Source organism: Moesziomyces antarcticus (assembly GCF_000747765.1).
Source record: "Moesziomyces antarcticus DNA, scaffold: scaffold_v10001, strain JCM 10317, whole genome shotgun sequence".
Classification (NCBI taxonomy): Eukaryota; Fungi; Basidiomycota; class Ustilaginomycetes; order Ustilaginales; family Ustilaginaceae; genus Moesziomyces; species Moesziomyces antarcticus.
In genome coordinates, this window is record NW_014639009.1 from 1,235,117 (window position 1) to 1,247,930 (window position 12,814).

Below are 12,814 nucleotides of genomic sequence, written 5' to 3' on the forward strand. Positions count from 1 at the left end.
ATGTGATTTGACGATTAGCTTTTCTGACGATGCGAAGGATGGGGGCGGATCTATCTTGCCTGTGTGAGTTCGCGCTCAAAGCTTTCGGCAGGATCCTCCATGACGCACGCATTGTCGAGCATGCCACTTGCATGTTCGGAGTTGGATGCGCCGTGGATGATGCCTGTGCTTGCGCCGAGCAGGGCGTAACCTGGATTGTCGGCGTCGGTGGGGCTGCTGCGCTGGATATCCTCGCGTGTGGGGATGGGCAACGACTCCTGTCGCTTGGGCTGCTGCATCATCCTCGCCTGCCGCCTCACCTCGGTGCGGAAGCTACGTACCTCGTCAAGAATAAGCGTCTTCATGCCCTCCACCTCGTCGACGGCCTCAAAGCCAAAGTCGAACTTGCGCGGGCACACGGGTTCGTCCGCAGGATCGTGCCACACGGCAAGGTACGGGTGCTGCAACGCCTCCTCGCACGAGATGCGCTTGGCGGGGTCGAACTCGAGCATGCGCTCGAGCAGGTCGAGTGCGAGCGGATTCGCCTGCGGATACAGGCGCTGGAACGGGATGCGTGGCTGGTATGGCAGCGAGCGGATGTAGTCCTGCGCGCGCGGCGAGCCCACGCGTCGCAGCGTCTCTTCGCTCGGCGTGCCGAGGTAGTGCAGGATCTGGTTGAGCTGGTCGACGTAGTCGCGACCCTTGAAGATGGGTCGACCCCCCAAGAGCTCGGCGAGGATGCAGCCGACGGACCAGATGTCGATGGCGGTGGTGTAGTTCTGGAAGCTGAGCATGATCTCGGGTGCACGGTACCATCGCGTGGCGACGTACTCGGTCATGAAGCCACCTGCGCCCGCCTGCTTGGCGAGCTCGGGGTCGGTCTCGAATCCACGCGCAAGGCCAAAGTCGCAGATCTTGAGCTCGCAGTCGGCATTGACGAGCAGGTTGCCCGGTTTGAGGTCGCGATGCAGCACGCTGGCCGAGTGGATGTATTTGAGGCCGCAGAGGGTCTGGTAGATGAACGACTGAAAGTGGGCGTCGGAGAGGGGCTGGCCGGAGCGGATGATGGCGTGGAGGTCTGCCTCCATGAGCTCTTCGTAGAGGTAGACCTCGTTGAAGCCGACGGGGTCGATGATGTCCATGTCGTAGAGGCAGGTGATGTTCTTGTGGCCGCGGAAGTGCCGCAAGAGCTTGATCTCGCGTAATGCGCGCTTGGTGAGGATCTTTTTGGTGAAGACGTTGGTGATCTTTTTGATGGCGACGCTCTCGCCCGTGCCCCTGTGGGTTGCGGCGGCTACGCAGCCGTAGGCGCCCTGGCCGAGGTCCTTTGTGATCTCGTACGCATTGTCGATGAGGAAGGTCTGGTTGAGCACGTTGTACGGAGTGCGCTGCGGCGCCGACTGGAAGCCCGACATGCTGGCGGTGGTGTGTGGGTGTGCTGTAGGAAGCTAGGCCAGGTTGTGAGGCGGAGCACTGGGATTCGAGTCGAACGAGGCTGCTGTGCTCCTGTTACGATTCTAGAGCGTGTAGCTCAGTGGGGCGAGAGTATGTCGACTATAATATGCGCCAAGAAGCAGACTAAGCGGAAAGAGATGCTTTTGAATGCTCGGAGGTGGTGTAGAGGATGGTGGTGTGGAGCAAAGTATTGCGGACGGGGCGGGTGCGGGCGGAGGCACGTGCGTGGCTTGCAAATGACAGAGTTGGTTGGTCGTGCGGTGCGGTGCGAGTGCGATGCGTGGCGCGGCGGCTCCACCCCATTCTCGCACTGTGCCTTGAGGCCGCCTATTTATTCAAGACCTCTTCGGCACGCATGGCTGCCAATGCACAGCAGAGGGAGAAGGCCATCCTCCAATATTCCAACCTGCATGGCAGTCGACGGCAGTTCCGATCGCATCAACTTACTCCGAAGCAGACCTGACGAGCGCACCGAGATGAGGTCGAAGCAGGGAGCCGCGTAGCGTAGATCCCTGAGCCGATCCAAAGATGCACCGCTGCACAGCCCTGCACATCCGGTGTTGCGCTGCCTAGGCTGAATTTTTCCGTGTGTCTTTTTGCGAAGAGCGTCGGCGCAGCTCCGAATTCAGACGTGCATGAACGTCATCCGCCCCTTCTGCTGCGGGCCAAGGCGACCAAGGCCGAGCGAAGGTCGAAGCTTCAGACGCAGGAACACCAACCTTCGCTCCAGCGCGCCTCGCTGCCGAAGCCAGCTCCGAACACAGCCCAAGGAGCTCCGTCGACCAACAGGAGCGAGAAGATCAGTCCAACACCGCTCGCTAACGCTTCCCGGACCGCCGCTCCGCTGATCTGCAATCCCGAACGCCGGCATCACAAATCCTCTTCCTGCCCATTCAGGTAGCCGCAGTAACTTCTTCCAACGGAGCCGCTGCACGTTCGCCGCTCGTGGCTGTGCTTCTTGCTCGCTCGGAACTCTCTTCGCCGCACATCAGCTGTTGGACTTCCTTCCAATGGCACCTGCCATGCACTCACACCATATCAGTAGTGCACCAGAGGAAAGTGGCTGCATACGACATGCACGATGATCACAGCCAGGCAAGCAGGGTTGGGCCGCTTCATGAATGTTACGCCGCGAGGACGCGACAATTTCAAGAAAAATCGGTACTTCGGAAATCGGCCTGACCCTGCTGTTCCACTTTTTTTTTGGTCCGAGGGATGCAGGAAGCCGCTGAAACTCGGTGCCCGGCTCGGCTTGCTTCTACAACCTTGCACCCTCTCCTGACACCAGCCACCTTGCGCATAGACTGGCATCATGTCGCTGGACACAGCCTTAGCACAGGCGAAGCGGTCCAGAGACAGCTTCGGCTCGCTGCCGTCTTCGCCCTCCACCTCCGTCCCGTCCTCGCCCAACAAAAAGAAGCACAAGAAGAGCAAGTATGCAAATGCACCCTCCTCATTCGCACACAGTCCTCTCAGCAACGGAATCAACGGTTTGCCATCACGGCCCTCCTCATCGTCAGCGCCGTCTTCACCATCCCGCAAGCAACTTCCCTCCCCTTCTCACGAGGGGGGCGGTGCCGCATCCGCTTGGATCCGAGATGCGCTCAAGGCAGTCGACCCGCGCATCCTCGAGTCGCGCGCAGCCCTGCCCATCACCTCGGGCAAGCAGGCCATCATCGATGCCGTGCGCTCCAGCGACACCGTCGTCATCCTTGGTGAGACCGGCTCAGGAAAGACTACCCAGATCCCCCAGTTCCTCTTCGAGGCTGGCTTTGCCTCTCGCCAGCCCGTCCAGATGATCGGCGTTACCCAGCCAAGACGAGTGGCCGCAACTTCGCTCGCGCGCCGTGTTGCCGTCGAGATGGGCCAACCGGATCCCGCGGTACTTCCGAACGTCAAGGGCAAGGCAAGGACCGCGGCGGGCGGATTGGTCGGCTACAGCATCCGTTTCGAGGACCGCACCACCCGCAACACGCGCGTCAAGTTCATGACCGACGGTATGGTGCTTCGTGAAATGATCGGCGACATCTCTCCCGTACAGACTTCCAGCTCAGCAATGACATCGCAGACATCTGCGCTGCGCTCAAACCTGCTCCTCAAGTACTCGGTACTCATCATCGACGAAGCGCACGAGAGGACCTTGCGAACGGACCAGGTGCTTGGACTGGCCAAGCGCATCCAACGCGAACGCAAGGCGCTGCGCCAGTCGTGGATCGCGCGAGGAAAGCCTGCGAACGAGGCCGAGATCACCGAGCTCAAGATCATCGTCATGTCGGCCACACTCGATGCCAACCGTTTCGCCGACTTCTTTGCCACGCCCTCTACCGCGCTCAGGGCCAACGCCACCGTAACGGACGCGCGCGCACTCGCAGCCGCCAACACCAAGCAGGAGGTGCCCATCCTCTACGTCAAGGGCCGCCAGCACGACGTCGCCATGTTTCACACCGAAGAGCCCGCGCAGGAGTGGACGGATGCGGCGCTGCGCACCGTGCTGCAGATCCACGTCTCGCGTCCGCCCGGCGACATCCTCGTCTTCATGACGGGTCAGGACGAGATCGACACGCTCGCGCGCGCGCTCGAGCTGTACTCGTCCGAGCTGCCCGCGTGGGCCGAGGCTGAGTCCAAGCCGACACCCATGTCGCTCATGATCGCCCCGCTCTACGCGGCGTTGGGGCCCAGTGCGAGCTTGAAGGTGTTTGGTCCGACGCCGCCGCGCACGCGCAAGGTGGTGCTGGCCACCAACATTGCCGAGACGAGTATCACCATCCCGGGCATCGTGTTCGTCGTCGATTGTGGGCTGGCCAAGGAAAAGGTGTACACGCCCGGCACCGCCGTCGAGACGCTTCAGGTGCAGGAGATCAGCCAGTCGGCGGCGAGGCAGCGTGCCGGTCGTGCGGGTCGAGAACGCGCAGGCGAGTGCTACAGGCTCTACACGCAAAAGGCGTTTGAGGCGCTGCCGCTCGCAGGCACGCCCGAGATCGTACGCACCGATTTGGCGGCTGCGGTGCTGCAGCTGTGCGCGATGGGTCAGGATCCATACACGTTCGACTGGCTCGATACTCCCGATCCTGAGGGGCTGCAAGAGTCGGTGCTGCAACTCATACAGCTCGGCGCACTCGACATCCACACCCCACCTCCCAACAAGGAAGCCAAGGGCGAGAAGGCGACGGCGAGACTTGTGCTCACCGGCATTGGAATGAAGATGGCCATGCTGCCGGTGTCGCCTGCCTACTCGCGGTCGCTGATTGCGGCGGCAGCGCGTGGACCGACCGTGGCGCGCCAGGTGCGCGACCTCATCGCCGTCCTCTCGTCGGACCGCTCGATCCTTGTTGAACCGACCGACCAGGAGAAGAGGGAGGAAGCCAACCGGGCCAAGGCGACGTTTGTGCATCCCTCGGGCGATCATGCCACGCTGCTGTGTGTGCTGTATGCCTACCTGGCCGAGGCGGATAAGGTGGCGATGCTGACCAAGACGCGCAGCCAAGGGTCGGCCGATCGCAAAGTGGTCGAAAAGGAGGGGCGCGAGCAGCTCAAGGCATGGTGTCAGAACCACTACGTGCACCAAAAGGCGGTCAAGAATGTGCTGCACATTCGCAACCAGCTGCGCAACATTTGCAGGCAGCAAAAGCTTGCATGCGATGACGACCATCCCTCCACCACCACTGCTGAACTTTCGAGCGACGATTCGAATTCGGATTCGGATTCCGAGTCGGGGGTTGATCGGGATGGATTGTTCGTCACGCACAAGGTGGCGAGCGAGGAGAGGGGCGAGGAAGACGAGAGCTTTGTAGGTATGCGACAGTCGTTGCTAGAGGGTAGGATCGCCAATGCGGCGCTCAAGCAGCCTTCGGCGCCGAATACGTACAAGCGCATCACCTCGGCCGCAGGCGCAGGGAGCACGTTCAAGATCCATCCGTCGTCGACGTTGCATCCGTCCAAAATGGCGCGCGAGCGTGCGAGCCGACAGACGGACGCTATCCTGTTCGAGGAACTCGTGTTTACCACCCAGACCTTCGCCAGGACCGTCAGCATCATCGAACCCGCCTGGCTCCAGGAACTTGCCACGCGCAAGTAGCACCTCACATCCCCCAAACCCTTCACACCACACGAAAGACAGATGCGGGAATTAAGAATTTCAAGGACCAACGTGAACAAACAGCAACCCTTTTTGGAGATACAGAAAAGCGGACAACCAGGGACGGGAGGGGACTCTACTCCTGGTCGTCGTAGATGATGGTCTTGACGCTAAACTTGGACCTGTCAGCAGCGTGTTCTACTGCCTGTTTGGCCTGTTCGAGCGGGAAGCGCGAGGTGACGATCTGCTTGACGTCGATCTTTCCGCTCGACACGAGCCTAATCGCGCGCGGCCAGGTATCCCTGTATCGGAAGAGGAACTTGAGCGTGATCTCGTTGGTGCTCAGATGCATAAAGGGGATCTGCTGGAAGTTGGCGCCCACACCAATCACGAAGACGAGCCCAGAGGCAGCGGTGGCGTAAGAGGCGGTTTGGACGGACGATTCGATGCCCGTGCACTCCATGGTGATAGCGGGCTGGACGTCCTTTTCGCCCTCGGCGATATGCTTGCCCGAAGCACGCGAGAAGACCTTGCAGATCTCGGTGGCCGATTCGAGCGGCGACAGCTTGGGGTCCACCTTGTAGGTGAAGGTGCCGGGGACGATCTTTTGCGCAAAGTCCAGACGGTCCTGAACCACGTCGGTGATGACGATGGGTGTAGCGCCGGCAGCGGATGCGCAGAGCAGCTGAACGATTCCGATGGGCCCGGCGCCCGTGATGAGCACAGGTGTGCCGAGCGAGATCTCGGCCTGCAGCGTGGCCTGGAGCGTGACCGAGAGCGGCTCGAGCAGCGCGATCTCCTCGTACGACATGTTGTCCGGAACCTTGTGCAGCCATCCGGCCGGGTGTTCGTGGTAGCGCTTGAGCGTGCCGTCCTTGGGCGGCACACTGTAAAAGTCGACGGTGGGACACAGGTTGTACTTGCCCGTACGGCAGTAGTCGCACGTCGCCTTGAAGCACGGCACACCCGGCTCGATCGCAACACGGTCGCCCGGCTTGACGTTGTCAACCCCCTCGCCGACGGCCACCACGATGCCGCCCGACTCGTGGCCGAGCGCACACTGGTGCTCGATCTTCCACGGACCCAGACCGGCGTGCTTCCAAAAGTGCACGTCCGAACCACACACTCCCGTGGCACGCACGTGCACCAGCGCCATACCGGGCTTGGGCGCCGCCGGAGCCGACTTGATCAGCTCGAGCTCCTTCTTGGACGTAGCCCTGCATCGGCAATCCAATCCAAAGACAGTGTCAGTACATGCTCACAGACGCGGGGCGTGAGGTGTGACCGGAGCTCGAAAATAGGACGCTTACATGAGGGTGAGGTTCTCCTTGAGCTTGGAGAGCTCGAGTTCGGAGGCGGCATGCTTGACGTCGGCGACAGGAGCCATGGTGAACAACGATTGCAGTGAGATGGCACAAAGAAGTTTGGGTGGGGTATAGAAGTGGAACGGAGCAGACCTCGGTGTGCTGTGTTGAGCTTTTTGTACTCTCTGCCTCTAGCTGGCCGGCAAAAAGGAGGGCCGACTTTGGTTGGCAAAGACCAACACCCACGCTGTGTGCACACGTCCCTGTGCCGAGAGGGAAGCACGAGGAAGCTTTGGCCCAAAAAGCCGACCCGGGGGTGGCAAGAGATAGCCGAACCGCAGCGAAAGAGCGGGCAGCGCTTTCGAGGCTGGACATTGCACGCGCGCGCACTGGGCAAGAGCGAGTCTTGTTGGCGCAGAGAGAGGAGAGTAGTGTCGTGTTCCGCTCGACGGGGTTCGGGAAACTCGCCTAGCTTGGCCAGGCCGTCTTGACCGGTGAATTTGATGGCCGCACAGCGTGCCTTCCCCGCCTTTCGGTGCGAGCCAATGCGAGTGTCGGCCCTCGGCAATCTCGTCGACGCCTGCAGGGCTGCAGCAGCTGCACGGCGCGAAAGATTCGAGTGCCGCTCGCATCTCCGGCAATCTCGTAGCTCAAAAAAAATGCCGCCGCCTGTTCGGACGTCCGATCCGACAACGTTCGCTGCGAAAATCCTGAGCTCGGTTGGGCATTGCAGACTCGCGCATGAGAGTGCAGCTTGGCTCAGCCCCAGCACCACCCGACTCCATTTGTACGATCATGTCTAGGCTTGATGAAGGTGATCGCTACTCGTCATCGAGCTCAGGGTAGTGACGGAAGATGCCGTTCGAGTATCTGCGGCGGCGATCGCTTTCGAGGTAGTGTTGGAGCTCGGCGGCGAGGTCGTCGTGGTGCGCAAAGACACGGTCGTACTTGCCAGATTGCTTGAGGTGCTGCATGCACTTGGGGAACGCAAACAGCAGGCCGTCGATCACCTGGTACACGGCGAGGTCGGCAACGGTGGTCTGAGTGCCAACCAGGCGGCGGCCTGTCGTTTCGGTGTTGGCCGCCTCGCGTTGCTTGTGCAGCGTGAGCTCAAAGACGCCCAGAAACTTGGGAAGGCGATTTTGGCGAAAGTCGGCCGATCTCTTTTTGGCCTCGGCCTTTTGGTCTTCGTAGAAGCTCGAGACCGAGACGGGATGGTGGGTGTCGTGCGTCTCGGTGTTGAGGTCGAATGCGGTGGCGCAGAGCTGCTGGATATGGGCGATGGCCACGTCTCTTTCGAGCCCCTCGAGCTTGTCCGCATCGCCCAGCAGGCCGAGGCGAGGCGCGAGGAAGTTGAGGATGGCGGGGGTCTGGCTGATGTAGTGCCATTTACCGCCGGATGCGTGCTTGACATCGGCCGCGTCATCCGTCTTGGCCTTCTTGATCGAATCGGATGCCTCGGCTGGAACGTGAACGCCAAGGATTGGCACAGCAAAGTGCGGCACATCAACACCGTCCTCCTGCTTGCCCGAGAGGAGTTTGGAAAAGTAGGGCACATCGTCGTTGTCCTTGTACGCAACGCCGGCCTTTTCGAAGCAGAGCCGGACGAACTCGCCGCGTCCGGGGATGCCGGGCCAGTAAAAGAGCGTGTATTCTTCCTTGGTGGTCATTGCTTGCTTGTGTCTGCTGAGGGTGATGGATGAGGTGGTATGAGGCAGAGAAGGAGGCCGAACCGGCTGGAGCAGAAGGGCGCAGGGGCCATTGCATGCTCAGCCTCTTCAGGGTCCACACCCGCGCCTCGAAGAAAAAGCCGGGCCGGGTGTTGAATGTGAGATTTTGAAAAGTGGAGGCATGGCTCGGCGTTAAGCTCGGGACGCGTCAGAGCAGCGCTCAATCTCTCAGCTCAGGCCCAGCGCAGCTTTGAGAAATTGCATTCGTGTGCCTGACGCTGGCTCAGGGCCAGAAAGTGGAGATCGCACGTCGGGGCGTGAACCGTGAATGTGCTCAGCAGGAGGCGGCGTCGTGTCACAAGAAGAAGAGCCCATCCTCCTCCGTTTTGCCTTCAACCACCATCCTCTCATTCCTCTTCGCCTTCGCTCTCATAATTGCAGTGTCTCGCTGCCATGAGCTTCCACTTTACCGGCGCCGGCCGTTCCAGGGCGCCCGTCACCCTCGGTGGCACCTCCACTTCGTCTGCCGATCCAGCGTCGAGCGCAAGGGCTCAGCGCCTCGAACGCGAACAGCATAGACAAAGGCAGCTCGCCTCGGTTCGCATTCAGTCGCAGGCACGTCGCATCCTCGTATCCAAACACACCAGGTCCCAATGGCGCACCGACTCGGCCCACCTCTTGACACAGGCTCAGGCCAATCTTGCCGCAACAGCAGCTGCACCGCCAACAGCGGATCTCATCCACGCCACTCGCACTCTGCTCGTCAGTCTCGGCCCGATCACGAGGGCACTCGACTCCACAGACGTACAACTCTTCCTTCAGTGGATCAAGCTCGTCTCGCACCCCGTCGATGGCACCCCTCTCGTATTTCACCCCTTTCATCACCACAGCCAAGATGCCGCAAGCAGCTGGATTCCCCTCCTCAAGTTGGCTTCCAAGCATTCACTCCGCTTCCTCACCGTCTCAGCCTCCTCTCGTCTCACCGAAGCCATTGCTTCGCCGACTTCGCTCGATCTTGATCTCGAGATCCTTGCTTTCCTCGGTCTGCTCACCGGCGTAGACGCTCGCTCCCCAGCGCATTCCATCAACATCGACACTCAACAGACCAACCTGGCTTCTGCGCTGCTTGCCCTGCTTCTCGATCTCGGCCTTCACCGCACTCTTCGCACGCACATCCTCTCCTTTACAGCTCGTCAAAAGTCCAAGGCGTCCAGCCTCTCCCCGGCCGTTTCCTTGGCGCTGGCTCCCCTGCACAGGTTCAAACCCGCCTCTGTCCCACCCTCTACAGCATCGGGCGTAAACGCTGCAAACGCAATCGATATCGACGGCGCCTCTTCGTCAGATGCAGAGGCCGCCGACATTGCAACCCAGGCCATCCACTCGTTCGCAGTCGAGATCCTCACCATCCCTGCACTTCGCAAGCGTCTGCCTCTCGACTCCGTGACGGAGCTCGCCAAGCACCTTCCGTTCACCTCTGTGCTCGACTGGATCTTGCGCTTCAAGCCACCATCCGTCCAGGCTCCCCAACTGGACGCAACCATTCCGTCGTCAACCGTCGAAGCTCAGGCGGCTCAAGCGCTCGAGCAACCTTGTCTGCTCTCGAACATGCTGGCATTCGGCTCGCAACGGGTCGCCTTCTTCAAGGACGGCGCCACTCATGCAAAGTATCTTCGTGCAATCACCAGTGCCCAGGACTGGCTGCCCGCCTCGGCCTTTGATCCGTCCACCAAATCATCAGCTTCCGCCGCCGATGGTCATCTTCTAAAGACGCCACAGCAAAGAGCTGCGGTCGAGCCCGGGCTCTCCGACGCTAAGGAAACGTACGAAAGGCTGCGCATCCTCGTGTCCGATCAACACCTCTCCGACGTACTTGCCCTATCTAACCGCTTCCCCGCAGCCACTCGTGGACCTTTCTTCTCCTTCATGTGCGCCACGCTCGCCGCCTGGCCTATCGATGTGCACGACCACGTCCTCAACCGTATCCTGTATTCGGGCACCGACACCTCGGTCGCACGAGACAACAAGCAGCAGCGCCACAACGGTCCTACCGGCACCGCCATCATCCGTGAAGTATGGCGTGGCTACGTTCGTGGCAGCAGCCTTGCCCGCAGTCTTGCCTCGGCGCATAACGACACGCGTGCGCGAGAGATCCTTGCGTCTCTCTCCAGCACAAGTACCTCCGAGGATTGGCCTGCGCTCGTTTTGGTGTTCGAACTGCTGTCCAATGTGCTCCTTACCCTCGGCGATGACGAGTTCTACCCGAGCGACAACCAGTTCGGCGGGTCAAATGCTGCCAATGCCGCCTGGCTTTCACGCGACGAGATCGTGAGCATCAGCGGCCTCCTTCGAAACGTTGCCTTTGCCATGTACTGGTACGAGGGCAAGGCTCCGCTCGTCAATCTGCACGACGAAGACCTCACGGATGCGCGCCCACACAAACGCACGCCGCGCGTGCCGGGAATGCGCATGACGCTGCTCTCACTCCGCTCGCTCGTAACCAAGGTGCTCAAGCAGCTGCACCTGCGCGACTCGAGGCGTCGCTTTGCTCCTGCCGACCATTGGCTCATGGTCAGCCACCTCGACCTCAACGACTTTATGCGCACGGTAGTGCTCGAAGAGCAGCAGCTCAGCAGCGAGCAGCACGACGAGTCGGAGCAATTTGGCGGCATCAGTCCAAGCAATGCCGACAGCTCCACATCATCCTCTCACATCGCTGCGGTGGCGCAAGATGCCGATGCGGACATGCGCGTTGGCGAGGACAGCGATTATGGAATGGACGAAGACGACGATGCGCAGTCGCGCCAGCCGCTCTCGCGCCTTCAACAGCTACGCGCTCGCGGAGATACTCGCAGCCGCCATCTCACTGCGCTCAATCTGGCTTTCCTCTCGCCTCGACTGGGTATCCTGAACAACGTCCCCTTTATGATCCCCTTTGACGTTCGCACGCAGATCTTCCGTCAGTTTGTCCAGATCGACGCGGTCAAGAACGGCATCTTTGCCGATCGTTGGCAGCGACGCAGGGCGGTCAAGATCCGACGCAGTCATGTGGCGCAGGACGGCTTCGCCGCGCTCGCTCCTCTGGGCGCAGAGATCAAGAAGCCGCTCGAGATCGTGTTTGTCGACCAATTCGGCAACAACGAAGCGGGCATCGACGGTGGTGGACTGTTCAAGGAGTTCCTCACCTCGCTGGTGCGCGAAGCGTTTGACACCAATCGCGGCCTGTGGAAGGCCACCGGTGCACAGGAGCTCTATCCGAACCCGCACACGTACGCCACCTCGGGCGATCAGCTCGAATGGTACGGCTTCTTGGGCCGGGTGATTGGCAAGGCGCTCTACGAGGGTATCCTGGTGGACGCCAAGTTTGCCGGATTCTTCCTGTCCAAGATGCTGGGCAAGCAGTCGTTCCTGGACGACCTCGGTTCGATCGACAGTCTGGACAAGGAGCTGTACAAGGGGCTCATCTCGCTCAAGAACTACCAAGGGAACGTCGAAGAGCTTGCGCTCAACTTTACCGTGACGGACGAGGAGTTTGGCGTGAGCCTTACGCGCGAGCTGGTGCCGGGTGGGGCGAACATTCCGGTGACGAACCTGAATCGGATGGAGTACATCTACCGCATTTCGCACTACCGGCTCTCGACGCAGATCCAGCACCAGTGCGCCGCCTTCTTCACCGGGCTTGCGGACATCATCAATCCGCGCTGGCTGCGCAACTTTAACCACGAGGAGCTCTCCATCCTCATCTCGGGCAGCGACGATCCGGTGGATATTGACGACCTGCGCAAGCATACGGTGCTGGGCGGCTATCACGAGAAGGACCTCACGGTGGAGCACTTTTGGCACGTGCTCGAGGGCTTTGACCAGCCCATGCGCAAGGCGTTCCTTAAATTCGTCACCAGCTCGCCCAAGCCTCCGCTGCTGGGATTCAGCCAGCTCAACCCCATGTTTGCCATCCGCAAAGCAGGGGACGATACCTCGCGCCTGCCCACGGCCAGCACGTGCGTCAACATGCTCAAGCTGCCAGACTATGCCGACGAGGCCACGTGCCGCGAGAAGCTGCTGTACGCCATCCAGAGCGAGGCTGGATTCGATCTGTCTTGAGCTGTAGTTGTGCAAGGGTAGCAATCCAAGGTCATTCAGAGACTGTTGTGTGCGCATCGAGTTGGGGGACGGCGGTGAAAAAAAAAGTTCGGCTTTCGGGCCAGTAGCGCTGGTGCTCGTCTTTTGAAAGCCATTTTTGGGGCGCTTTGGCCGCGCTTTGAGCTCTCATACTTTCTTCTCCAACATCGGCACCTACTCTTAACATTGCTTCGCTGTGGCTTGGACGATTCAAC

The 12,814-nt window shown here is 60.6% G+C and overlaps 5 protein-coding genes across 5 annotated transcripts; 2 read left to right on the forward strand and 3 right to left on the reverse strand.

The window, feature by feature from the left end:
* Positions 1-50: 50 nt before the first annotated feature.
* Positions 51-1,394, reverse strand: PAN0_001d0443 (CMGC/MAPK/ERK protein kinase; the record flags this gene model as incomplete). Its single annotated transcript, XM_014804060.1, has 1 exon — positions 51-1,394. The coding sequence occupies one exon, from the start codon at positions 1,392-1,394 to the stop codon at positions 51-53; it is 1,344 nt and encodes a 447-aa protein (XP_014659546.1).
* A 1,352-nt stretch (positions 1,395-2,746) lies between these two features.
* Positions 2,747-5,509, forward strand: PAN0_001c0444 (ATP-dependent RNA helicase Prh1; the record flags this gene model as incomplete). Its single annotated transcript, XM_014804061.1, has 1 exon — positions 2,747-5,509. One exon carries the CDS (start codon positions 2,747-2,749, stop codon positions 5,507-5,509), a length of 2,763 nt encoding a protein of 920 aa, XP_014659547.1.
* A 136-nt stretch (positions 5,510-5,645) lies between these two features.
* On the reverse strand, positions 5,646-6,896 carry PAN0_001d0445 (L-arabinitol 4-dehydrogenase; the record flags this gene model as incomplete). Its single annotated transcript, XM_014804062.1, has 2 exons — positions 5,646-6,726; positions 6,820-6,896. 2 exons carry the CDS (start codon positions 6,894-6,896, stop codon positions 5,646-5,648), a joined length of 1,158 nt encoding a protein of 385 aa, XP_014659548.1.
* Positions 6,897-7,634: 738 nt separating this feature from the next.
* On the reverse strand, positions 7,635-8,483 carry PAN0_001d0446 (glutathione S-transferase; the record flags this gene model as incomplete). The annotated part of the gene is made up of 1 exon (XM_014804063.1): positions 7,635-8,483. One exon carries the CDS (start codon positions 8,481-8,483, stop codon positions 7,635-7,637), a length of 849 nt encoding a protein of 282 aa, XP_014659549.1.
* Positions 8,484-8,936: 453 nt separating this feature from the next.
* Positions 8,937-12,581, forward strand: PAN0_001c0447 (HECT-domain-containing protein; the record flags this gene model as incomplete). Its single annotated transcript, XM_014804064.1, has 1 exon — positions 8,937-12,581. One exon carries the CDS (start codon positions 8,937-8,939, stop codon positions 12,579-12,581), a length of 3,645 nt encoding a protein of 1,214 aa, XP_014659550.1.
* Positions 12,582-12,814: the final 233 nt, after the last annotated feature.